The sequence below is a fragment of the Notolepis coatsorum genome, assembly GCF_963971535.1.
Source record: "Notolepis coatsorum genome assembly, chromosome: 8".
Taxonomy (NCBI): Eukaryota; Metazoa; Chordata; class Actinopteri; order Aulopiformes; family Paralepididae; genus Notolepis; species Notolepis coatsorum.
This window is the reverse complement of record NC_140172.1, coordinates 60,414,284-60,441,892: the sequence shown is the minus strand read 5'-3', so window position 1 is coordinate 60,441,892 and position 27,609 is coordinate 60,414,284. Positions and strand designations below refer to the sequence as shown.

Genomic DNA, 27,609 nt, shown 5'->3' with positions numbered 1-27,609 from the left:
TACAAATGTTTCTCAGGGAATATTGTTCTACATGTCATGTATATTGTGACAGACACAGGGTGTGATGAGCTGTCACCAGATTGGAGTTTAACAGCAATTTGATTGCTGTTTAGGGGGAAAAGAGAGGTTAGTGTGATCGTCAGCCAGTCCGTAATAATAGAGAATTGTCTTGGTACGTTAGCGTTTGGTACACAAAGAGTGGTTCTCATACGGGTGGGGGATGATCCGGGAGAAGAGACGCCAGACAAGCAGGGGTCGATACACATGTGGGTTATCAGCCGATCAGGGGTTATAGCACACAGTAGGGTCCTCCTTCCAAAAGCAGATAAACACAGCATGGGTCACACAGACAACAATCTTCCTCTTCTTCTTCTCTTCTCGCTTACTCACTTCCATACAGGTTCCATACAGGTTTCGCCTCAGCTACTCCAATGATTCTGTATCTCTGTCTCCATTTTCTATGCTGATTGATTGTGTGGTGGTGATTACGCTCACCTGTCTCGGGCACATCTGGCATCGGTGCGCTTCATTGGCGCTGATGTGCTCTCCTCTGCCTGGAGTCTCCTCAGATCTCCTAATATGGGCATATGCCCCAGTACCTTGGCCGATACATAGTGGCCGTCGATATTACCACGCCAGCCGGTCTGCCACAATACGTATGTAAACAAATGACATGAGGATGTTCTACACATAACTTTTTTCTGAATGGACTATATCTTATGAATGGACTATATTTCCCAAGAAGGAGTCGCCAGTCACCTTCAAGTATGAATAATTAACAGCACTTACTCAGGTCTATAAATATTTGGACATCAACACAATTTTCATAATTTTGGCTCTGTACACCATCACAATGGATTGGATTTAAGTGCAGACTTTCAGCTTTAATTTGAGGGTATACATATTTACATAGACTATAAGAATCCAAGCTCAAAGTCCTCCGAACCTGTACTCCACACCTGTTTGCAGTAATAAATTATTCTGTGGGGTGCTGCTTTGAAATATTACAAAGTCGATTTGACGTGAGTTATTTAAGGCTGAAATGAGGAAGTTCTACAGATATTTCATGAATGCACTACATCTTATGAATGGACTACATTTTCCAAGAAGGAGTCACAAGTCACCTTCAAGTATGAATAATTAACAGCAGTTTCTTGGAAATACATGTAAAAACAAAACAAAAACATTATTGTCTCAGATAGTTATAAGTAGATTCATTAGTGTTGCAGATCTTTCAAGCCAATTAAATAGTTGTTTACTGCAATTAAACTCCATAGTAAAGCATGGCCTTTAGGTGATAACACATCAACGTAACAATGGCCTTATGGTATGTTCTAGGGAATACGATCATGTGACTTGATTTCACAAGAGATGAAACTGAAGAGTATAAAATATTCTCAGTTCTGTTCTGTTAAGTTGTGGAGCGTGAGAGACATCACAGAAAGGTAAGTTATTATATTTTCATATATTCCTGTACAAAACAACATACTGTATGGTGTGCCTTGCATAAAAAATATGCTTCTTTACAGCAATTGCAGAATTTTGTCTCAGCATGGCCAATTCATCTGAAGTGACGTCTATTCTTCTGTCTGCATACAGTGAAATGGAGGAAATGAAGCCCACATATTTTTGCATTTTCTTTTTTTTATACATCACCATTATTGCTGAAAATGCACTTTTAATCACAGTGATTTGTGTTGAAAAATCCTTGCATGCGCCAATGTATTTATTGGTGTGTAACTTGGCAGCAAATGGCATCTATGGAGGCACTGGTCTATTGCCAGCCATGCTGAATAATATCTTATCACATTCATATGAGATATCTCTACCTTGCTGTCAAGTACAGATCTATGCTATACATACTTATGCCATTATTGAATTTACAATTCTAGCAGCAATGAGTTATGATAGGTATGTGGCCATATGCCACCCACTGCAGTATCATGCTATTGTATCATTGACTAGAGTGTATAAACTTATTGCATTTACTTGGCTTTACCCCTTGGTAGCATTTGTCATCTATTACTCAGCAACTCTTCAGCTACAGTTTTGTGAAAAAACTATAGCAAAATTATACTGTACTAATTATTCACTGGTAAAACTGTCCTGCACAGATACATCTACTATTAATATTGCAGGTTTACTAACTCTTTTCTTCTATTCATTTCCACAGCTAATCATGATTGTTTACTCATATGTACATATTCTGAGAATATGTATATTTTCATCCAAAGAATCCAAATTCAAAGCCCTCCGAACCTGTACTCCACACCTGTTTGCAGTAATAAATTATTCTGTGGGGTGCTTCTTTGAAATATTACAAAGTCGATTTGACATGAGTTATTTACCTTACCAAACACAGATATTTATGTCTCTGTATTTTTTGATAATCCCTCCCATTCTTAATCCAGCAATTTATGGTATAAGTATTCAATCCATAAGAAAACGACTATTTAGGATTTTCCAAGGTAAGAAGAGTAAGCTAACACCAATTTAGTAGACAAAAATGTTTTCTTCTTCAAGAGATATTCAGGGATGATAGAGGATAAGAATGACAAGGATGAGAGAGCAAGGGGAGGAATGAAAGGGATGAGAGGGTAGGGGGAAGACATGTGATAAAGCCTTGTCTCACTGAGCTACCAGGCTGTCACAACAATCCTGTTATTAATTGATCATTGTGTGGCTAAATATTGTATTGTTAAAACTGATGCCTTTATAATAACCACACCACTTACAGACCATATCCTATATCTCTTGCTCACTATTGTGATATCTGATCAAATCTCCACCTCACCAATGAAAGGGACTGTAGACTATACTCTGGCCTCTACTTTTGACCCATCCTACATGGTATTATAGGACACCTTTACAACACGTTATTAATAATAATAATAAACTGTATATATTACATGAATAGCTTCCAGCATTGCTCGTCAGACATCTGAATTTCAACTGAGCATAAAGTACACACTACACCTCTACTTGTACAATGCTCTTTTCCTCGCATTCCATTTGCAAGCCTAAATGTCCCTTTTTCAAATAGTCAATTCAATCGTTGCACTACTTTTATTTGGTCTATTTTATGCTTATTCTATGTCTATTTGTACTGCTATGAAGCACTTTGGACTGCAGACATTTTCCTCAGCATGGCCAATTCAACTGCAGTGGCATCTATCTGCATACAGTGAAATGGAGGAAATGAAGCCCACATAATTTATTTTTTTCACTACTTTTATTCTGTCTATTTTTTTCCACTACTTGTGTCTATTTTATGCTAATTATATATATATATATATATATATATATATATATATATATATATATATATATATATATATATATATATATATATATATATATATATATCTACTGCTGTGAAGCACTGTGGGCTGCAATTGTTTTATGAAAGATGCTATACAAATAAAGTTATTATTATTATTATTATTATTATTATTATTATTATTATTATTATTATTATTATTATTATTATTATTATTATTATTATTATTATTATTATTATTATTATTATTATTATTATTACTATTCACTGTGAGTCATCAATATCTTTCAAATGTACCTTAGTCTTTGTGTTTACATCTGTATTTCTCTTCATGGCATACATAGCAAACTGAAATAACTGTTTACTATGTGACAGACCTGATCTTATCATTGCCAGGCTTATCACCCATTCCACATGAGTCACTTTTTTCATCTTTAACTTTTATATTTTCTCTTTCATGCAATAGACTGCAGGAGTGATATTCCACTAGTCCTGCCCCCTCTTTCAGAATACCTTGTGCAAATGTTTCTCAGGGAATAGTGTTCTACCTATAGTATTATATGTAAACAAACTGATGCCGGTAATGATAATCGTGTATTCATTTACGGCTGAAATGAGGAAGTTCTACACATTTTTCATGAATGCACTACATTACAATCACAAAAGTGCCAAAGTTACTTATAATATTAATATATTTATATTTGTAAGTTTTGGCCACCCTTTCTAGTATGGGTATACAGTATATTCTGTAGAAAGTAACAGTGAATGTGGTGTTTTGGTGATCCATCTGGCCGGGCCCCGTTCCCCGTACCTGGCTAACTGAGTTAGCCGGATAATTTTCAGCATAGCTTGACTTAAGCCAGACCTTTCCATTCCCCGACGCTCGATTGTCTAAATCACTATGACAACAGATCAAAAAGTTTGAACCTGGTCGAGGGCAGGGTTAAGTTCAGTTAGCTGGATGAACTATGGCCACACCCCCGCAAAGAAGTCCCAGCTCCCTTCCTGAAATATTTCTCACAGTCTAGATCCCATTATGCCATTCTGAATTATGTTTTTGTGCTTCGTTTGAAATGTAAAGTAATAGGTCTGCAGTAACGCTGATAATAAATCATATTCAGCCTATGAATTTACTTTGTCCTATATAATGCACGTCATATGTATACGGATACGGCGCTCGTGAGTCGCGACACACACAGTTATTTTAATAACGGACTAAACGTTTAATATTCTTCACTGTGTATTTGCTTAACGGAGCACCCGGATGCGTTTCATTCAAGCTGAAGCGTCTATGCGCGGATTGTGGATATGAATTATGAGGAATCTGAATCTGTGGAGTATTTAATTGTATCACTGTGACATTGTCACACGTTATTGTGATATTGTAACTGGGATTAAAATATATGAGGAGATGCGCTGTTTGATGGATTTGATGACGTGACGTGACTTGATAAATTGAATGAGCCTTTGACGTTTTTGATGAATGAATTTGAGAAAATGCATTTATCTTTTCAAGCACTGTTATCTGATGATGAACATGAGGTGTCACTGGTATAAACCAAATGGTAATCAATTCAATGCATGTATGGATTAGGTCCGAAACAGATTAAAACCTGATTAATAGTGTAACTGCAAGCCTCCCTCCAAGCCTCTCTTTGGAAACCATGTATTTATATAGTACATAATACCTAAGCACATACAGATATCCTCATGATATGATTCGTATCAATTAGATATACTATTTGGGCTTGTTTTTATCGTTATTCTGAAAGAGCTGAACTAATTATTTTCGCTAGCAAGATCTCATTTGATTATTCATTCCATAAGCCTATACTGCCAGCAGGCACGGCCATTCTGCAATCTGTTAATAAAGTTTTAAATCAATCAATCAATGCCGTTAGAAGATCAGGATTTCTGCTATCGACACTTGCTGTCTTTTCAGCTGAGGCGGGCGCGCGCAATTATCCTGAGTCTCAAGTCTGGTTCAAATGAACGAGACTGAATCCACCTTCGAGGAACAGGAAAATCCCGGATTCAAACATCGGGTTAATTGAATCTGGATAATGGGACTCTTGATCGACTTAGTTGAACCAGGTACGGGGAATAGGGCCCTGGTGGGTCTATAGTGATCCAAGCCCTCCTGCCATGTACCCTTCAGAACACATTCTGTTGTTGTTATGTCTTATCCCCTTTTTCTGGTTCTCATTGTCTGTAAGTTAATATGTTGTTTATCTTCATATATGAATGTCATCATGTGTTCATGTTTGTGAAGCAAAAAATAAGAAAACTTGTTTTTGTCCACTGCATCATGATTTGGCTCATTCCTGAGGATACGGCTCCCTACCTAAAATGTTCTGCAAAGAATGTTTCCTTTATGACCTTTAGACTATCAAGTGAGGGAAAGGCAAGTCGACTACTTCTCTATGTCAGGCGAAACCCTCCCTGAGAGAAAAATCGCTGGGTTAATGACAAGCATGAGTTTTAAATGACAGTCCCATGACAACAGTTAATCACGAGCTCCTTCTTTTTCCCACAGTTTCCCTACAATGTGTTCATTCAATACACATAATTCTTTAATAAACATCCCTCCTCCCTTGAGACCTATTCAATAAAGACTAAGATTCTGGAGTAGATGTTCATTTCTGTCCAATAACATTGAGAGAGCAACACCAGAGGCATGATGTCCGGTCAACGTGGGATTCTTTTGGTGGTCTTGCTTGTCTTTCTTTATAGTAAGTCTTGATTTAATTTCTCTGCATGTTTCACTGCTTCGTCGTTGTTCATGCTTGTGATATCTGCGGTCACGTACAGTAAGTAAGTATGTTTAAAGTTTATTTGTATAGCACCTTTTACAGATACAAAATCACAAGGTGATTCACAGAATTAAAAGCAAAAAGCAATGAAACAGATAACACAGTAGCTAACAGTATCAAGTAAAATCAGATTAAAACAAGCTAAAACGAGCTGAAACAGGACAGAAAGACATGACCAGATACATAATAAAATATACAATAACGATCAATGATGTCGTTAACTAAAAGCCTGTCTGAATAAAAAAGCTGGTTTTCAGCTGGCTTTTAAAAGAATGACAGGATTCTGCAGATTGCAGCGCTAAGGGGAGGGTGTTCCATAAAAGTGGTGCAATGGCTTTAAAAGCATGGTCACCTCTGGTGTTTAGATGGGTTGGAGGGACGGATAATAGTTGTTGAGATGAGCTTGACTGGTAAACTGGTAGTGTACGGGAGAAGAAGGTGAGCAGTGTTGCCATGTGTCTGACCATGCAAGGCTTTAAAGGTTAGCACCAGTACTCTGAACTGGACCCAGAGATGAATTGATAGCCGGTGCAAAGAGGATACATTTGGGGTAATAATGTGATCTCTTGTTGGTAGTTAAAAGCTATGCAGCTGCATTTTGGACCGTTTGCAGTTCAAACAGGTAAAAAGAGCACTGCAGTAATCTAACCAAGAGGAAACAAAAGCAAGATGAATGAAAGTCCCTATTATTATGCTCCTCAAATATCATCATTCATAAAAAAAAGTAATGGTTACACTTACAGGTGATGGATGGAGAAAGTGTGTGTGGGGGGTGACCATTGAAAGATAGCAAAATTATCAATTCCATCCCTTTTTCTTCTAGTGGTTGAGGCGCAAGCCTTCCCCTGGTCCTGTCCCAGTCTGAGTGGAGTCTGCAGGAAGGTTTGCCTTCCAACAGAGATGTTCTTTGGACCTCTGGGCTGCGGAAAAGGATTTTTGTAAGTCCTGTCATTTATAATATCAACGTTTTCACATAATGGCATGATTATATACTTGGATTCCCTAATTAGCAGTATGGTAATGCATTCTTTTTTAATTTCCCTATAGGTGCTGCGTGTCTCATTTCCTATGAGGCCCAACGATGACACAGATATTGTATAATGTGTTTTAGGAATTTATGGAGTAGAGTCATTACAACCATACAGACGGGCTTCACTGAACACAGGCAACAGACAAGCCTCAACAGGAGAGGCTATTGATGATGACATCATGTGAATGAAATCACACACCACTGTTACCACGTTTTGGGTTTTTCCTTATATTGAACTTTACTGACTACATTTTAGAATGTTAGCTACTTTTACTTGTTGCTGTGGTTTTAGTGAAGCTCTGTGCTAAATGAGTTTCTTTGTGTGTACATTTTTACATATAACATAGGGTTTATTGTAATACAGTTCATTACCCATTTGGAAGATTGTGTCAATTGTAATAGTACTTTTTCCTATTATATGTCTGTCATTTCTTCAACACAAAAGTCTGTAATTACAGGGTGGTATTAAAAGAGACATGGATATGGAAGGGACTACTATGTCTAAAGGTGTCTAAGGGACTACTATATCTAAAGGTGTCTAAGGAACAGGGCCGGATTAACGACCGGGCCGTCCGGGCCGCGGCCCGTGGGCCTCTAGTGATGAGGGGCCTCCAAAAAAAATACAAATAAAAAAAAACGTAATTTTTTTTAACTTGAATTTTTTATTTTTTTGAAGGCCCCTCGTCACTAGAGGCCTTTTGGAGGCCCCTCGTCACAACAGGCCCCAAATTAGTATTCTTCTTTTTTAAACTTTTATTTTAAATTTTTTTGGAGGCCCCTCATCACTCGAGGCCTTTTGGCGGCCCCTCGTCACTAGAGGCCCCAAATATTTGTTTATTTTTTTTTACTTTTATTTAAAAAACATTTGGAGGCCCCTCGTCACTAGAGGCCCCACATTTTATTTATTTTTTTTTCTTATTTTGGAGATCGATGTCATACTGTGACACTGAAATGAAAACATATCAACTAAAATATTTTGTCAACAAAAATATTTCATCAACTAAAATATACAGTACGTCACACCCCTGCCGTCTGCAAGTGGCTAATCATGAGTATTTTTTCTCCTCTTCATAAGAGTTTGAGGTTTGCATCTCCACATCCCAGCCCTGACGCCTGAATACTTTTACCAACGGATTTCCAGTTCCGCGTTCGCGTTCTGCGCTCTGATTGGCCACTGACGTTTCTGGTAGCGCCAATCGTGTGACGCCTCCTTTTTTCACCGGTTAAGCTTAGGCACTCTTTCGAAGTTGGTTAAGGTTAGAGTTTGTCTTAGAGCAGGGCGATAGAACACCAGCCCTGATTCCATACTCTAACCTTAACCAACTTCGAAAGAGTCGCCTAAGAAACGTCAGTCAATATTTCGATTGTATTTTTTTTCTTTTATACATTTATACATACACATACATACATACATACATACATACATACATACATACATACATACATACATACATACATACATACATACATACAGCCCCACCCCCACCTAATAGACAGTCCCCTCCCCACCGTATGTAATGTATATATTCTCTCCCCACCGTATGTATATTTCTCTCCCACCCACCCACCCCCTCCTAATGTACAGTCCCCTCCCCATCATATGTATATACTCTCTGTCAGGATCTATGGGTAACAGTCAGGGCCGCCTGGGAGAAATGCGAGGCCCTGTGCGAGATTTAACGCGAGGCCCCCCCCCCCCCCCCCCCCCCCAAAAGGTAAAAAAAAATAAAATAAAAATATATATATATATATATATATATATATATATATTTTTTTTCTTTTTTATACAGTCAACATATTCTTAAATAATAGCGCTGCCCGAGGCGGGGCATGATACAGTCAACATATAGCAAAAGAGAGAGCGAGAGAGAGCTCCCGTTCTACAGTCAATATACAGTGTACAGAGAGAGAGAGAGAGAGAGAGAGAGAGAGAGAGAGACACATTGGAAAGAAATTGAAATGCTATTTGGCCCTAAACAGAGAGTACACAGTGGCAGAATACCTGAGCACTGTGACTGAAGATCCTTGAGCACAGCCTAGCCATCGAGAAAGGCCGCCATAGGCAGACTGTGTGTGTTAGAAAGAGAGAGAGAGAGAGAGAGAACATGTGTGTTTGTCATGTGTGTGTGTGTTAGAGAGAGACTATAGCATGTATGAGAGATTCAAAAGGACAAAGATCAACAATCCAACAAGAAGAGCGTCTATACCAGAGAAACCAAAGCAGCAAGGAGCCAATGGCCGACATCAGCTAAATAGGCTAGCCAGGTACTGTGACACCAGGCCACGTGACACACAGCTTTGGCCAACGGCCCAACGCTACCCAAGCTACACAAACGACCATTCACACACAGCACATGTCGTATCTCCAAATGTTGTGAAGTAGCATATGTTTTGCCTGGAAAAAAACATCGTTATTAACAAAACATTCGGGAGGGGAAGGAAGGAAGAGTGGGGTAATGTCATGACATTTTACCTGCACGAGGAACACAGGTCTCCACGTTGACGAAAGGCCTCTCGCTGTCGGGACAAAGCTATGGCCAGAGCCTTGTCATGGTGCAGGCCCGACTACATCTTCTGTCAAAGATGATGTCGTAGTCAGAGTGCCAGGGCCTGCTATTCTCAAGGCTAACTGATAGCATCAAACGAACGTTCCCAGCTGACGCTAAACAGCTAACTGGCTAACAGTTAGCTCAATCAGGCACCTGGCTGCATGTAGTAGCCGCATAGCTTGCTTCTGCGTTAGCTAACAGCTAACAAGCTATGCGGCTACTGTCTACATACAGCCAGGTGCTCTCAGCAGGCACACACAGTTAGCTACTAGTAGTACTATATATTAGCTTGTCGACCAGTTTGGCTCCAGAAAGAGAGAAAGATAGATAGGTCAGGACAGGTCCACGGCGGGTATTTAATCATAGGTTGACTCACATAACGCAGTATCAATGAATGCGGCGCGGCCGGCGCCAATGGAGAAGTTGGAAGGAGACTTGGCCCACGGTGTAATTCTTCTTCTTCTTCTTCTTCGAGTACTTTCCGGCAGACTGGACACCTTTCGGCATATTGCTGCCTAACAGATTTATCTGCTCACAAGTTCTCTTCTCCTTCTTTTGAAAAGACATCCACTCGCCTCGCTCCTCTGAATAGCGCTGAATTATCTACCTCGTGTGTCTTCTTCTTCTATTTGGTATTACGGCGGTCGGCGGACGGGCCGGAAACACTATCCTAAAATCTGTAGAGCAGCAAATCCGCAGAAACCGGAAAACTGCAGTCTGCAGAGCCAGGAAGTCAGACACATTCTACAAACGTGTCTAATGTGAAATATATAAGCATATAAGCAAAACTAGATTTTAGGTCTGTGATGAAAAAGGGCCTCGCGGGAAGGGGGGCCTCGCAAAAAAATTAAAAAAAAATAAAAAATAATAATAAAAAATAATAAAAAAAATAAATAAAAAATATTTTTTTTTTATTTTTTTTTTATTTTTTTTTTGCGAGGCCCCCCTTCCCGCGAGGCCCTGTGCGACCGCACTGCTCGCACACCCCCTGAGGCGGCCCTGGTAACAGTACTGTATATTTGCATATCATATATGTCACAAATGTAACAGTACTATATACCTGTATGTCATGTATGTCCCTATGCCATAAATGTCATGATGTCATATATGTTGTGCATGTCATACATGTCACTATGAATTGAAAATGGGGGACCCTGATGTAAACAAGACAAACGTCTTTCTCTGGTCTGCATCCCCTTAACAATTGTGTGTATTGAGCCGTACTGTATTATTTGTACCCATTCTGCAATCTGTTAAAGGATAACTCCACTTTTTTTTTAAATTAGCTTATTTAACATCTTCCCTGGAGTTAGACAAGAAGATGCATACCTTTTTTGTCTCTGTGCGTGCATTTTAGCTTTGGGAATAGACGCTCCGTTAGCATAGCTTAGCTTCATCACTGGAAGTGGGGGAGGACAGTAGCCTTACAGTGCCTTACAGTGTATTGCAAGGTCTGACATTGACCAAACTTGATATGCATGACCTTGGTGGGCTCTAGGTCAACTCCTGAAAAGGGGGTCAATGTCAGACCTTGCAATCAAAAGTTAGGGGCGCACTGAAATTATGGCAAGGGTTATTAGCCCCCTAACTTTTGATTACAAAGTCTGACATTGACCCCCTTTTCAGGAGTTGACCTAGAGCCCACCAAGGTCATGCATATCAAGTTTGGTCAATGTCAGACCTTGCAATACACTGTAAGGCACTGTAAGGCTACTGTCCTCCCCCACTTCCAGTGATGAAGCTAAGCTATGCTAACGGAGCGTCTATTCCCAAAGCTAAAATGCACGCACAGAGACAAAAAAGGTATGCATCTTCTTGTCTAACTCCAGGGAAGATGTTAAATAAGCTAATTTAAAAAAAAAGTGGAGTTATCCTTTAAATACAATTTTCATGAATTCATTCATTCACAGACAGTAACACAGGACAAAAACACATTTCAACCCCCTCCCTTCCCTAATTATAATTTAAATTGACATTCACGTAAAAGTAAGCTTACTATTCTAATATTATATTCTTGTCTCCAAAGTGTGTGCATGTTTTTTTTCTTCCTGAGGATGGCGCCATCCCCCCATCTAAACATGATGTGTTTCTTTTCTCTTCTTGATTGATTGATTGAACACTTTATTAACAGATTGTAGAATGGGTACAGTACAGTACAGTACAGTACAGTACAGTACAGCTCAATAATTGTTAAGGGGATGCAGACCAGAGAAAGACTTTCGTCTTGTTTACATCAGGGTCCCCCATTTTCAATTCATCATAACATATATGACATACATGACATACAGATAGACAGTACTGCTACATCTATACATTTATGACATACCAGATTTGCAAATACAGTACTGTTTGTGATACGAAAAGAGTCCAGAAAAGAGAGTATATACATTTGACGTAGAAACTGTACATTATTTGGAGGAGGTTGGGTAGGTGAGGTGGGGTTGGGGGGTGGGGGGGACTGTACATTGGAGGTGGTTCGGTGGGTGTGAGGGGTGGGTGGGTGGGGGACACTGTACAACTGTACAAGCAAAACTGTACATTGGAATATTGACAAAACCATACTTGGTCATTTACTGTACATTGGAGGGGGTTGTGTTAGGACATTTACAGGGGCCAGTTTCGAATTGCAGTCTCCGTAGGTGTTCTTTGAGAGTGTTTTTGAAAGTGGGTAGTGATTCACATTCCTTTACAGCTTTGGGTAGGGCGTTCCACATTGATGTGGCATAATTGCGAAACGTGTTTAGTCCCTTGTTTGAGCCGAATCTGGGTTTAACATGATTTGTGGAGCTCCCTCTGGTGTTGTGATCGTGGTATTCACTGGCCTTTGGGAAGTATTTTGACATGTACATGGGTACCTTGGTCGTGTAGTGTATCTTGTAGACCAGGCCCATTGCAAGTTGCTGTACTCTGTCGTCTACTCTAAGCCATCCTAGGCTGTCAAAGTGGGCAGGGGTGATCAAAGTCCTTTTAGCTTAGCCCTCAGAGCCCACCACTTCTAAATATTCTATATATTTTTTAAAGTGACATATATAAACGCCACTGTGCGTGCGTGCACGTGTATGTGTGTGTGGGGGGGCCTCCACAAGAATCTGGCCCAGGGGCCTCTGAAGTCTTAATCTGGCCTTGCTAAGGAACTACTAGGTCTAAAGGTGTATGTCTTCATAAATCTTCCGGGGGATACATTGGAGGCCCCCCTGAATACTAGACTATGACCTTCCTAGTTAAAATGTAATAATAATATTGATATGAATTTAATATAATATATATATATATATATAAAAAATATTATAATATTTTCTACATGTTTCCCATCATTTTACACATTTAATGTTGTTTCATCACAAACATTTCGATTTTTTTAAGGAATTCCCCATGTCAGATTTGTCTGGGTTCATTTGTTCTATGATGTCTGGATCAGAAGTTAGAAGAATCCTCAGCTTATCCAGCCGTATATATACAGTGGAAGTGCATTGCTGAAAGCCTTACAACGGGGGAGATGAAGCCAGATAAAGCAGTATGTTCTGATTCAAGCTCCCCATGAGTATAATGTCTTTCGAGTCGAAGAGTCAGGAAGACTTATTGTTTAATTTTCTTCATGTTTATAATAAAGGTTGTTCATCAAGGTATTGAAATAAAATGTGAGTTTCAGCTCATGTTGGGGTTGAGGGACTTTAAGTTGTACATGTTTTGGCCAAGCAAGCTCTATCAAATGACAACGTAAATATGGCAGTACGAATGAGCAGAGCAGAGGTAAAAGGTGTAACATGGAAGAAAGCTATAGCCTATATGATTGATTGATTGATTGATTGATTGATTGATTGATTGATTGATTGATTGATTGATTGATTGATTGATTGATTGATTGATTGATTGATTGATTGAACATTTTATTAACAGATTGCAGAATGGGTACAATACAGTACGGCTCAATACACACAATTGTTAAAGGGATGCAGACCAGAGAAAGACTTTCGTCTTGTTTACATCAGGGTCCCCCATTTTCAATTAAAATATACAGTAGGCCTACTGTTACATCCAGACATTCATGACATACAAGATAAACAAATATACAGTACTGTTTGGGAGACAGTGATCCTAAAAGAAAATATATACATTTGAGGGGGAAGAAACTGTACATTAGGAGGGGGTTGGGAGGGTGGAGGTGGGGGAGTTTGGACATTTACGGGGGCCAGTTTCGAATTGCAGCCTCCCGTAGGTGCTCTTTGAGGGCAGTTTTGAAGGTGGGTAGGGATTAGTATTTCAACATTTATGCAAATGTCATGTCATCAGCTTGTACCTGCAACTTGTCCCTGTCAGAGACCAGCAGGGCTGAGTTGTCCGCGAACAGGAACAAGTTGCAGTCACAAGCTGATGACATGTCATTTGCATAAATTAGGAACAGTAATGGCCCTAGTATGCTTCCTTGTGGAACACCGCAGCTCACTGGGAGGGGGGGGGGGTAGTGTACCGTTTACCTCCACTATCTGTTCTCTCCCCCCCCCAGGTAAGATTGCATCCAGCTCACGGTGCTCACTGATGAACTAACAAAACCAATTGCTTTTAGCTTGTCAATCAGAATGGAGTGATTGACAGTGTTGAAAGCCTTTTGAAGGTCCAGCATGACCATGGCGCAGTATTTGCCCGCGTCCACCTCTTGTTTGATGTGGTCGTTCAAATAGAGAAAGAATGTGTCAGTGGAGTGGGATGTTCTGAAGCCAGATTGGAATTCGTAGATTCGCTTTTTTTCCACAAGGTACTTTTCTACCTGTTCGTAGACTATTTTTTCCATGGCTTTCGAGATGGAGGTAAGAATAGAAACAGGGCGGTAGTTGCCTGGGTCTAATTTGCTGCCTTTTTTGTGCAGGGGGGTCACTCTCCCAATTTTGAAGTTTTTGGGGACGTATCCCTGTTTTATGGAGAGGTTTATTATGTGGGTGATGACTGGGGTGATGGCGGCTGCTGTGTCTCTGAGGAATTTGGCGGGGATATTGTCATGGCCAGTGGCCTTGTTAGGTTGCAGGGCGCTCAGTTTTTTGAGCACCTCATCTGTTGTTACCATTTTTTGTTTGAAGTCGTCTTTGCGGACCCCTAGGTTTTTGTAGAAGGCTAGGATGTGTTCTACCCCAAAATTGTAACGTTCCCCACGGTGCTACCTTTGGTCTGTCTCCACCTCATCTGGTGAACAATGCGATCCTGCCATCCTGTGGACTAATTCAGGTGGTGCAGCTCTTGTCCCTGTTCATTAATTTTGTTCTATGTGATTGTTACCAATTTGTTGTCTATGCATTTGATGTCTGTGTTGTCTGTGATGTTCCACTCCCTGGCCTAGTGTCTCCCCTGTCTGTGTTGGTTTTGTGATCTGGTTTGGTGTTGTTCTATTGTGTGTATTTATATTTCGACCATGTAATGTTTCTGTGTCACTCTGTTCCTCCCAGCTGTGTAATTACCCATTACCCTCATGTGTCAATTAATCTGTGTATTTAAGTGTGGTCTGCCCTGACTTCCCTGTCGCGTCATTACTCTGTGTTCCCTGGTTCCTGTCGTGTTGTGCTCATGTGTTTGTCAGCCATTCGCTGAACACCTTTTGTAAGTAGCTTATCTGTTCTTGTCGAAGTCTCTATCGCTCCATGTAACGGAGGATAGTATCAGTTATAGTGTTTATGTTTGTAGGGCAATTAGCACGTTGGAAGACTTGCCCTTTCTCTGTGTTTTTGGAGCTACTCGTACCGTCATTAAAGGAGCAGTGCTCATACAGATGTGGGACTGGAAAATGAGGCCTCTCCCGCCGGTAGCAAGCTAGATGCCGGTGGTTGACGCAAGATGACGTCTGCTGACGCTGCTCTGCCTGGTTCAACCAGTAGGGGGAGTCGAGTTACACGGTGGAGAGAGGGAGCTATTCTACAATCTGTGTGTGTGTGTGTGTGTGCATGCGACACTAGTCTTGGACATATTATTTTGCAATGTAATGCTTTTCTGTTGATTATTTGACATTGGTACAGTATTTGTCATTGGTACAGTAATGGTGTGGTATTTTCGATTAACGTGCGTTTTTTATGGATAATCAGCTAGATACAGTGCAGTATTATTCTTTACGAGACAACCCAACGTGCTGGCACCGAAGACCCGCCCCTACTCTGCCTCTGATTCGCAGACTGTGGCTCTAGTTAGGCTCTGGGGGGAATGTAACTGGATGGAACCAGTTGTGAGCAGGCTGGTGGATCATGTAGTGAATTAACTGGTAAGATAACTTAGGTTTACCGTTCGTTTGTTTACTGCAGTTATGTCAGAACGACAATCAACTAATCAACTAACACTAGCAACTGCTCAAATAAAGCATATCCACATTTGCTGTCAAGTTAACGTTATGGTTATGGTCCCTCGAAAATAGAATGCGACCGCAAGGCTGGCCGTAACATTAGCTAACGTTCATTTAGCTGGATAGATGTACAGTAGCAGTACTGTCTATCTGTATGTTGTGTATGTCATATATGTTATGATGAATTGAAAATACAAGGCATTTATCTATGTTAAAATGTAAACTGGACCGTCGACTCTTGTGATCAGGCTGTCCTGTGGATCGAATAATCATATTTTCCTATTCACTTCTGGTTTAATAAATACAAAAGTGTATTGTTATTGTTGTCATGTATTGTTGTCATGAACTGAATAGATTGCAGAAGTCATAATCCACTTAGTCCTGCTCCCAAAACTATTTTGAATATGTTGTAAAATAAATGCAACTACTGCAGAAGTAGGAATATCATTAGAATATTATTCTTTTGGTAACGTTTTATTTCTGACTACAGTACAGTATGTATTACTATCTACTACTACCTATGCTGCTATGTCTATACTACTATGTATCACAAACAGTACTGTATTTGCAAATCTGGTATGTCATAAATGTATAGATGTAGCAGTACTGTCTATCTGTATGCCGTGTATGTCATATATGTTACGATGAATTGAAAATGGGGGACCCTGATGTAAACAACCAGTATGGCCACTACAATTTTTTTGTAGTTTGCTTTAAAAATAAGCCGAGATGGGGATTTGTACATTTTAATTTTTAATTTTTTTCTTGCAGGCATGATGACTGACAACCCCATAAGGACTCAGAAACTGGAACATTTTGCCATCCTTCCTCTGCAGAGTTCAAATAAAGACACTTCTTCAGGAGGCCAGATTGCTTGGAGTTATAATAGATGAAACACTCTCTTGGTCAACTCACATTAACAATATTGTAACAAAAATGAGCAGAAGTATTTCAATTATTAGACGGAATGCCTATTTTTTAACAGACACAGCTACTGTACCAAGCAAGTCATACAATCACTAGTTTTGTCACATCTGGACTACTGTCCAGCAATCTAAAAAATAGTAAGATAAAATAGACAGAGTAAAATAGTGCAGTGCAATAAAATAGTAGAATAGAATAGATACAACTTATTTTTTTACAATGAGAATTTTATTAACATTGCAGAATGGGTACACTACAGTCAATACACACAATTGTTAAGGGGATGCAGACCAGAGAAAGACGTTTGTCTTGTTTACATCAGGGTCCTGTATGCCTCCAAATTCACACTAAAATGTGAGAATAATTAAATCACAACAGAGTTCTTCCTGGGATCTTCTGTCCGTGGCGTTCGTAAACGCTCATTGATCCGATCACGAACTGCTCCATACTCAAAAACACTATAGCGGCGTTTAACCATATCGAGCAACGACTGTCGTAGGTTGAGAGGTAAGGCAGACTTTCCCTGTAGGCCGCTCCAATTAACCTTCTGAGCCCACAGTTGGTATGTTGGAAAGTCAATTAGCAACATGAACATTCGAGCTGCATAATCATCGGCTCGATTGCCGGCTTTGCTAGACATTTCGTACGACTTTTGCTCGTCTTCTGCTGAAATGGTTTGCAGTTGTATGTCGGGCAAAAGTTGACCATTTGTCGGCCTCTTTCGTTTAGCCACTGGCGGCTGGGGGGTTTTGAACGGTTCTGGGGTTTTGAACGGTTCTGGGGTTTTGAACGGGGACACCGACAAGCTTATGGTAACCCCTTCATCCGCTGCTGCAGGCGTGGCGGCTTTGCACGGCGACAGCGTCAAGCTTATGGTAACCCCTTCATCCGCTGCTGCAGGCGTGGCGGCTTCGAACGGAGACGGAGAACCTTCATCTCTTTCAGGTGTGAATAGCTGGCGGTGAAAAGCCCGAGCAGTGACAGAGGGTTCGACTAGCCTTGGTCTTTTTGTTGGTTGCGTAGCTGTCTAAGCTGTGTGGCGTGCAGATGTTCTGTAGCCTCAAGTCGTCTCCAGCGTAGCACGACCTTGCTCTGTGGCCTGAAGTTGTGTACGCAGTATGGCCAAGTCTTTCTCCGTCGCCTCATGCCGTTGCTCCAGCCTGGCAAAGTATACTTTGACTATCGACATGACGATTCCATTACACATCTCAGTAATGGTTTTTTCTGCATCTGCTGGTGTTGGTCCAAGGACAGTGGACTGCGGCGTCAACATGATTGTAACTGCAGCCTGCACAGGAAAAAAAGGGATGCAAAATAAATTATTATTATTATATATAGTAGTAGTGGAATGGCGAGGATTGCAAAGCAGGTTAGATTGAATGATTGATTGATTGAAAAGTTTATTAACAGATTGCAGAATGGGTACAGTACAGTAAGCTCAATACATACAATTGTTAAGGGGATGCAGACCAGAGAAAGACTTTCGTCTTGTTTACATCAGGGTCCCCCAAACTGTACATTGGAGGAGGTTGGGTGGGTGGGGTGGGGTTGGGTCTTTTTACGTTGCTGTATCGTCCCACCCCTAAACGTTACTGTAGAGAAATATGCGCAAATGTTCTACGTTATATGCGTAAATGTCCGATGTCTCAATAGGAAACCAACATACAGTATGTGACCATGAAGGACTGGTTCTGGCCGAACCTATACTCACAGTTGCATGAGGGTTTCGGACAGAGATACGGGTACGAACGGACACATGTCACATACAGTATGTTGATGTAATACTTACAGCCTTTTTCTTAACCATCCGAATCTTGATCTTTGGCGGCTGCTTTTCTTTGATTGGAGCTGCAATTACGCACGGCCGATCAACAGTAGATCTCTTCGTTTGTTTACTGTAAAAAGTTGTCATTGCGATCTGTACTCAGTAAGAATACTGTATACTGTAGTGATCAGTGATGCCAGTAACGCGTTACTAAGTAACGCGTTATTGTAATCTGATTACTTTTCCCCGAAAATAGTAATCTAACGCGTTAATCTTTAAAAGCCAGTAATCTGATTGCAGTTACTTGTCCAAGTGGCTGTGCGTTACTATTTCGTTACTATCTCATCATAAATTCATAATGCAGGCGGAATGCAGTATTTTATTTCGTTTTCGACAGTCAAAAATACATTTTGAGCTGTTTTTCTTATTTGGGAGTGACGTCTTGTGGCAGTGAAAGGGTTACACAAGAATGTGTCCCGCGGCGTGACTGGACCCTCTGTCTGTGAGTGACTCTGCTTTGGTCCAATCACATTCCCCATCCACAGTCTGCGAATCAGAGGCAGAGTAGGGCGGGTCTTCACAGCACGTCATGTGACATATGCGCCAATCGTGTGACAGCAGGGCTCCGTGCACGGAGAATTCCACCCCAAAACGCTTGTCTAAACGCAAAATTAAAAGTGAAACCGCAAGAAGACTTTTGCGGTTTCTGTTCAGACTTCCATCCCAAAACGCTTGTCTAAACGTAGCCTCACTACTTCACGTTTGTGTCAGCTAAGCCGGGTGAAAAAAACATTCATATGCGGAGGAAACAAAATACTGTCTACCGCTAAAAACAGCACATCCAATTGCATTGAAAGCATCTGGAATCACAACACTAGCCGACGCTTCGACTAGGTACAGGAGGACTCAGAGGTCCAGCAGCCAAACAGCAAATGGTGATGGTGGCAGAGCAAAAGCTCTTATTTGCCAGATTTACAGTTAATTTACATGTTAAAGAGAGACTGATTGTATGTTTATAGAGAGACATTTATAAAAACAATTTAATAGTTACAGTTGATATAATTGAATAGTTCAGCCTGCATTTGTTAGATGTGATACACTGGTTTTGTAAAACCACTGGCTGGCTGCTCTAATGCTGTGAGCATCATAGACTGTTGCTTTACCAACTTGATGGTACAGAAGCTGAAGCACTAGTTTAACAATTTACGTTATGTGCAGAGAAACAAGTTAAAAACAATTTATGCACTTTCAATAAAGCGTTTAAAAAAAAACTGTTGGGGGAACGACGCCGACTTCGTAACCTAGTTACTTTCAAAGTAACTAAGTTACTCTGATAATCAAGTAATCAGTAAAGTAACTTAGATTACTTTTTAAAGGAGTAATCAGTAATCAGTAATCAGATTACTTTTACAAGTAATCTGTGGCATCACTGGTAGTGATTACACTGAAAAAAGTGTATCGCTGTGAAATAAAATGTATTCAGCTGCTAGTCGCCCATTGGTGCGAGCTCACCAACCAACCAACGTATCTTGCGCTCGGCCAATAGCAGCTAGGCGTGTTCGAGATTGATGGTGGGGGGGGTACTGTACATTGGAGGAGGTTGGGTACGAGTGGGGGGAGGTTGGGTAGGAGGGGTGGGTGGGGGACACTGTACAACTGTACAAGCAACACTGTACATTGGAATATTGACAAGACCATACTTGGTCATTTTTACTGTACATTGGAGGTACATCAGTCTCTGGGTTCTCAACATGATGTCACACCGTTTCACCTGATGTGAAATGGTGTAGTATATATTCAGATTCAAATTATTTATTGCCTATATTTATTGTAACATATAATATAACCAATAGGGGATACAGACCTTCATCTGCACCTTTGTTTATACTGTTTATTTTTCTCATATTTTTATATTCAGATCTCATTTTATTGCCTATATTTATGTCTTTCTACTATTACCCTGTCCATACCTTTACTTCCCCACCCCCCTCCCCCATGCTGCTATGATACAGGAATTTCCCCAATGGGATCAATAAAGGAATGTCTTATCTTAACTCATGGATAGATTGCCAGATTACTATTGTGGCCAGGGATAGTAATCTGTATGCGACTGTACCAACACCCCCAGATAGACCATTGTCACATTTCCATATGAATTCCCCAAGACCTCAGCTATAGCCTTTGTTTTCTAAACTACTGGCAATAGCCTCCACTCACTCTGAGGACACTCACCTCTGCTCCCCCAAAGCTGGCAAAGTGTAGTAGTTTACATCAGAAATGTTGGAATGGAATGTAATCATTGTTTTGCTAAGTAGCCCACTTGTGTATCCATTCAAAGAAATACAGCTCACTTGCCATTTAGCTGTTCTCAACTTACTTATCTGTATGTCATGTATGTCATGTTATGATGAATTGAAAATGGGGGTCCCTGATGTAAACAAGACGAAAGTCTTTCTCTGGTCTGCATCCCCTTAACAATTGTGTGTATTGAGCTGTACTGTATTGTACCCATTCTGCAATCTGTTAATAAACTTTTCAATCAATCAATTCAAAAGTCCCCCATTTTCAACTTAACTTTCGTCTCGTTTACATAGATCCCCATAGCCCCACCTAGTATGGCTTAGTCAGTATTCCAATGTACAGTGTACAGTGTCGTCGTCCCCCCTACCCAACCCCCCCCCCCTTTCAGATTTGATGGTCTCTCAGTGCTGATGCTATATATGACATACAGATAGACAGTACTGCTACATCTATACATTTATGACATATCAGATTTGCAAATACAGTACTGTTTGTGATACAAAAGTGTCCAGAAAAAGAGTGTATATACATTTGACGTAGAAAGGTTAACCATCTGTACAGTAGTGTGGTAGTGAAAGTTTAACCTTCTGTAGTGCCACCTATTGCTGTAAAACTTATTTTTTACAGTGAATAATAATAAGTTTTCAAGTTTAATGTACATTAACATGACATCCAACCAGAGTGCAAATGTAACAGTAAAGTGCAATAGTGATATACAATGAACAGGTGATTAAACTCTGTGTAAAATATATAAATTAGTACTACTGAGTACTTTAAGTAGTAGCTCAACATTGTATTGCAAAATCCTTTATTGGCACAACTGCATTTTGTAACAGTAGTGTGTACAAGTGTATGTTGTGTATAGACAGTAGACATACACAACATACAAGTGTATGTTGTGTATGTCATAAATGTCTTGATGAATTTAAAATGGGGGACCCTGATGTAAACAAGACGAAAGTCTTTCTCTGGTCTGTATTGTACCCATTCTGCAATCTGTTAAAGACTTGACTCACTTCCCAACCCCCAAAATATAACACCTCCGTGTATACAGTAGGGGCGTGGGGGGTTGGCATTGTGTGGAGAGATCAGTGACACAGAGTGGAGGGGAAATTATATGCAAAGCTTAGAACACAGCTGTTCTAAATACAGGTTTGAAATTAAATGTATAAAGCTCACCGGACTTGGTCAAACTAAATGTCCACAACAAACGACATTACTACTGTACTTTGATTGATTGATTGATTGAAAAAAAAATTGAACACAGATTGCAGAATGGGTACAATACAGTACAGCTCAATACACACAATTGTTATGGGGATGTAGACCAGAGAAAGACTTTAGTCTTGTTTACATCAGGGTCCCCCATTTTAAATTCATCAAGACATTTATGACATACACTGTCTATACACAACATACACTTGTACACACTACTGTTACAAAATGCAGTTGTGCCAATAAAGGATTTTGCAATACAATGTTGAGCTACTACTTAAAGTACTCAGTAGTACTAATTTATATATTTTACACAGAGTTTAATAAAAAATAAGTGTTACAGCAATAGGTGGCACTACAGAAGGTTAAACTTTCACTACCACACTACTGTACAGATGGTTAACCTTTCTACGTCAAATGTATATACACTCTTTTTCTGGACACTTTTGTATCACAAACAGTACTGTATTTGCAAATCTGATATGTCATAAATGTATAGATGTAGCAGTACTGTCTATCTGTATGTCATATATAGCATCAGCACTGAGAGACCATCAAATCTGAAAGGGGGGGGGTTGGGTAGGGGGGGGGACGACACTGTACACTGTACATTGGAATACTGACTAAGCCATACTTGGTGGGGCTATGGGGATCTATGTAAACGAGACGAAAGTTAAGTTGAAAATGGGGGACTTTTGAATTGATTGATTGAAAAGTTTATTAACAGATTGCAGAATGGGTACAATACAGTACAGCTCAATACACACAATTGTTAAGGGAATGCAGACCAGAGAAAGACTTTCGTCTTGTTTACATCAGGGTCCCCCATTTTCAATTCATCAGGACATATATGACATACATGACATACAGATAGTCAGTACTGCTACATCTATACATTTATGGTTGGGGGGGGGGGAGAAACACTGTATAAACAAGCAAAACTGTACATTGAGGGGGGGGGGGAGACACTGTCCCCACGAATACTTGTCTACGCCACGAAGCCCCGCCTCAAACCCGTGAATGGCCCATCTGTATCAGACCAATCATATCAATCCACTACTGTACTACTGTATATATAAAGTGTTATAGTTTGTACAGTGTCATGTTGTGTTGCTGCCCAAAATGACTAAAATTTGCAAACACTCGAGAGATGTGCGCAGACTTCGATCTCAAGGCATGTCGACCAAACGAATTCAGCAACATCTTGCATCGGTCGGAATCCACGTAAAGAATCCAACGTAAAGAATAATACTGTACAGTACATCTTAGCTGATTATCCATAAAAAACGCACGTTAATCGAAAATCGAAAAATACCACACCATTACTGTACCAATGACAGTCAAATAATCTACAGAAAAGCATTACATTGCAAAATAATATGTCCATGTCTGTAGTGTGCACACACACACACAGCGGTGCGCTGGATGGATATAATTCCAACTTGACTTTGACTTTGCGCCTCCTGGCGGCACAAAACAGAAGCCGCACCCACCCTAATAAAACCATTTGACGAGGGACGTTAATGGGCGGTAGAGGCCGTTGGAATGGCGGTAGGAGGGACCTCAATTTGCAATGCTGTAACTGTATTTCAAAATTCGACACCTGCCTCTTGTCTATCCTCTGCTGGTCTGCGCTTGCGTCCTTCTCTGTTCACCACTGTCATGACTCAAGTTTCTTTAATAGTTGTCATACAGAAGTACAGAATACTTTTATACAAAATGCTTCTTACTGTTACGCTCCAGAGACTGTGCAAGACAAGATAAGTATGAAATAAAATAACATAGTAAAATTAGAAGTAAAAAAATGAGGTCACAGTGTTCAGTTTAGACATATGTACAATGTTCGATGCAGAAGACGTAACTGAGTTACCATACAATATACAATACTGTGCAGTGTACTAATATACAATACTATATAGTGCAAGGCAGAAATGGGACGAGGTGCAATTTAGGTAAAATTCACAGTAGGTGTACGAGTTGTAGTGCAAATCCTTTATCAATAAATATAAAGTGTAAAGTGTGTTTGTGTGATCTAAAGTGTGGAGAGTGGGTGCTGCAGTGTGTTGTTTGTTTGAGTGAGTGTGTGCGTGTGGGTGTGTGTGCTGTGTGCATTTGATGGTTGTTGCATAGTGTTTATTGTTCGTTTAGCAGCCTGATGGCCTGGGGATAGAAGCTTCTTCTGAGTCTTTCTGTGCTCGCCTTAAGACTCCGGTATCGCTTGCCTGACCGCAGCAGTTCAAAGAGGCAGTTGTTCGGGTGGCTCGAGTCCTTAATAATTCTCTTAGCCTTCCCCTTGCACCGCTTGTTGTAAATGTTCTGGAGGGTGGGAAGCCCCCCTCCAATTGTGCGTTCGGCTGAACGTGTCACTCTTTGTAGTCTGCTACGGTCTTGTGCAGTGCTATTCCCAAACCAGGAGGTGATGTTGCCGGTCAGGATGCTCTCTATTGTACATGAGTAGAAGTTCCTAAGGATCTTCTGACTGACTTGGAACTTCCTTAGGCGCCTGAGGAAGTAGAGGCGTTGTCGTGCCTTCTTCACAACACTGTCAATGTGTGTGGTCCATGTCAAGTCCTCGGATATGTGGGCTCCGAGGTACTTGAAACTGTTCACTCTCTCAACCGGTGCCCCGTCGATGCTGAGGGGGCTGTAGTCCTTGACCCCCGACCTCCTGAAGTCCACAATCATCTCTTTTGTTTTGCTGACGTTCAGGGAGAGGCAGTTCTCCTGACACCACTAGTCTGTGACAGGTTCTCTACCTCTTCCAGGTAGGCCCTTTCGTCGTTGGCAGAGATCAGGCCCACCACTACTGTGTCATCAGCAAATTTGATGATGGTGTTGTTGTTCCGCTGTGCTACGCAGTCATGTGTGTACAGGGAGTAGAGGAGGGGGCTCAGAACACAGCCCTGGGGGGCCCCTATGTTGAGCGTGATGGATGAGGAGGTGCAGTTGCCGGCTCTTACCACCTGGGGTCTGCCCGTCAGGAAGTCCAAGACCCACTGGCAGAGGTCATAGTTCAAGCCCAGGTCCCTGAGCTTGGCTATGAGTTTGGAGGGGACTATGGTATTGAATGCTGAGCTGTAGTCGATGAACAGCATTCTCACACTAATCGTAACAGAATGACGCGACCACACCACAACCCAGCAGATAAGAGGATAGACGGAGCTGCCAACCTAGCTACGCCGATGGTTCTGGGTGCCACGATGTTGGGTACCAACCCAGCTGCCGCTCCTGGTCTGGACCCATGGGAGGGAAGTCGTCAGGTCCACAGGGGAGCTTCCGGGAAGGGAAGGGACAGGGTTCCCGATGCCACAGCCCCAGGGGGAGACGGGGTTCCCGAGACCACAGGTCCCCTTCACCGCTCTGGTCAGGGTCTCCTACTCCAGAGGAGGTTCCTGGTAACGACCCCACGCTCTGGGACTGCTTTCGGGCCCACCTCACGGGGGTGTCGTCTGCCCGGAGATCTACGCCGGATCCCACTGCCGGAAGGACCCCAGTCGGGGGTCCTACACCAGGTCCTACGCTGGGCCCTGTCTTCGAGGAGCTTGCAGCCCGGGGTCCTACGACGGGTCTCGCTGCCGAGGAGCCCCCGGACCGCGGTCCTACGCCGGGACATGCCTAATCATAACAAAAATGCCCTGAGTGGGAGGGTAGTTTATTAACCAGTGTTGTGGCTAAGAAAATGTAAGCCTTAAGGTCCCCCTATAGGATCCCCTGCTTTTCATCATAAATCGTATTAGATCCCCAATTATTATATCATGGGGTATCATTGGAAAGCCACACTAATTGGCTACAACCCTGTGCAAAGATTTTCGAGATTGCCAAATGATTGACGGAACTAGAGCCCCGGGAGTCGGGGGTGGTAATGTGTACTTTTGCATACTTTGGGGCACGCCTCACATATCGGCATGTAACTCGAGAACCGCTGAACGGATTTTGTCACCTGAAAGGGCAATCGACAGGCAACAAATAGGGCTTTAATTCTATATATATATTGTATTAAAAGAAATGCACACCCGAGCCACTAGAGGTCAACAAAGAATCGTCCACATGTGGGCCCTTGGATGTTAAGAGGTTAATGTTTTTAAATATATTTTTTTGTAGCAAAGAGTAAAGACCATAACCCTATCAAAAACAGTAGTCAAAGTGTATATTTTCATTTTACCGATGTTTTATACGATTTATCGGAAATACGAATTTATCGGAAAATGCTAATTATCGTAAAAACCGCAAGGAAATTACTAAATCCAGATTCAACCCTGCCATTGGAAAGAGGAGCATTTTCCCTATCCATAGATGTATGATTTGGCCATAATAAGGTCAAGGTCAAGTTCAAGGTCAAATATGAATTTATAATTAAAATCTATTATCATTAATTACTGTATCTACAAATCCTTCTGTTTCATCTTCCCTTTATTAATTTTCTTTGCGGTTCAAAGCACCAGAGGAGTGGACAGCTGGTGAAATACAGGACCATGTTGACCGTCATCAGATCAGCATGAGAGGACAGCTGAACACCAGAACAAACCGTGCAGGTCTGGGGAGACCTTTAACAGTTCATGTCCAGACACCTGTGTTTGAGGAGGGGTCTGCGCCTGGCCTTTCAGAGTCGCCCCCTGTCCAGGTCGGAGCGAGTGTCACGTCTGCTCCTCAGATTGATGGTAATTGCCTGAAGACTCTGATTGGCCTGCTTGACCGGACACTTTCTCAGAACAGTCAAGCGATGGCTCAGAACAGCCAAGTGATGGCTCAGAACAACCGGCCGATGGCTCAGAACAATCAGCCGGTCTCTCAGGACAATCAACGGATGGCTCAGAGCTACCAGCCGATGGCTCAGAACTACCAGCCAAGGGCTCAGAACAATCAGCCGGTCTCTCAGGACAATCAACCGATGGCTCAGAGCTACCAGCCGATGGCCCAGAGCCACCAGCCGAGGTATAGACGGCGAGATGTCTGCAAGGTATGCAAATTGACGGGGCATTCCACTGTGTCACACTACATGAAGGAGCACCTGTGCTTGGGTTGCTTTGAACCTGGCCATATCCGCAGAGACTGTAGCAGTTACACTCCCGGACGGGGAGACCAGGCCACGCTTTCACCCAGAGAGCAGCAGTCTTTAAACTGACTAACCTGCATTTGAAGGGGGAACGTGTGGGTGAGGACAAACAGACCCTCAGTGCTGAAAGTGAACATGAACAGTGTTATGTGAAGGTGTGCAGTGCAGCGCCGGCTGGTGTGAAGATCATAGCACAGGACACGCAAAGAGTTGAGCCGTATGCTGTAAATAATATGTTTCAGATGCAAGGGATGCTCGATTCAGGTTCCATGGCATGTACTTTCAGTGAAGATGCAGAGGAAAAGATGTTGAAGGGAAAAGTATTGCAAGAATCAAGACCGATGACTGAGGAAGTGGTTTTAG

General features: G+C 41.4%; 1 protein-coding gene across 1 annotated transcript; it reads left to right on the top strand.

The window, feature by feature from the left end:
- Window positions 1-1,552: 1,552 nt before the first annotated feature.
- Window positions 1,553-25,812, top strand: LOC311233462 (olfactory receptor 5AN1-like; the record flags this gene model as incomplete). The annotated part of the gene is made up of 2 exons (XM_084320429.1): window positions 1,553-2,468; window positions 25,562-25,812. 2 exons carry the CDS (start codon window positions 1,553-1,555, stop codon window positions 25,810-25,812), a joined length of 1,167 nt encoding a protein of 388 aa, XP_084176555.1.
- Window positions 25,813-27,609: the final 1,797 nt, after the last annotated feature.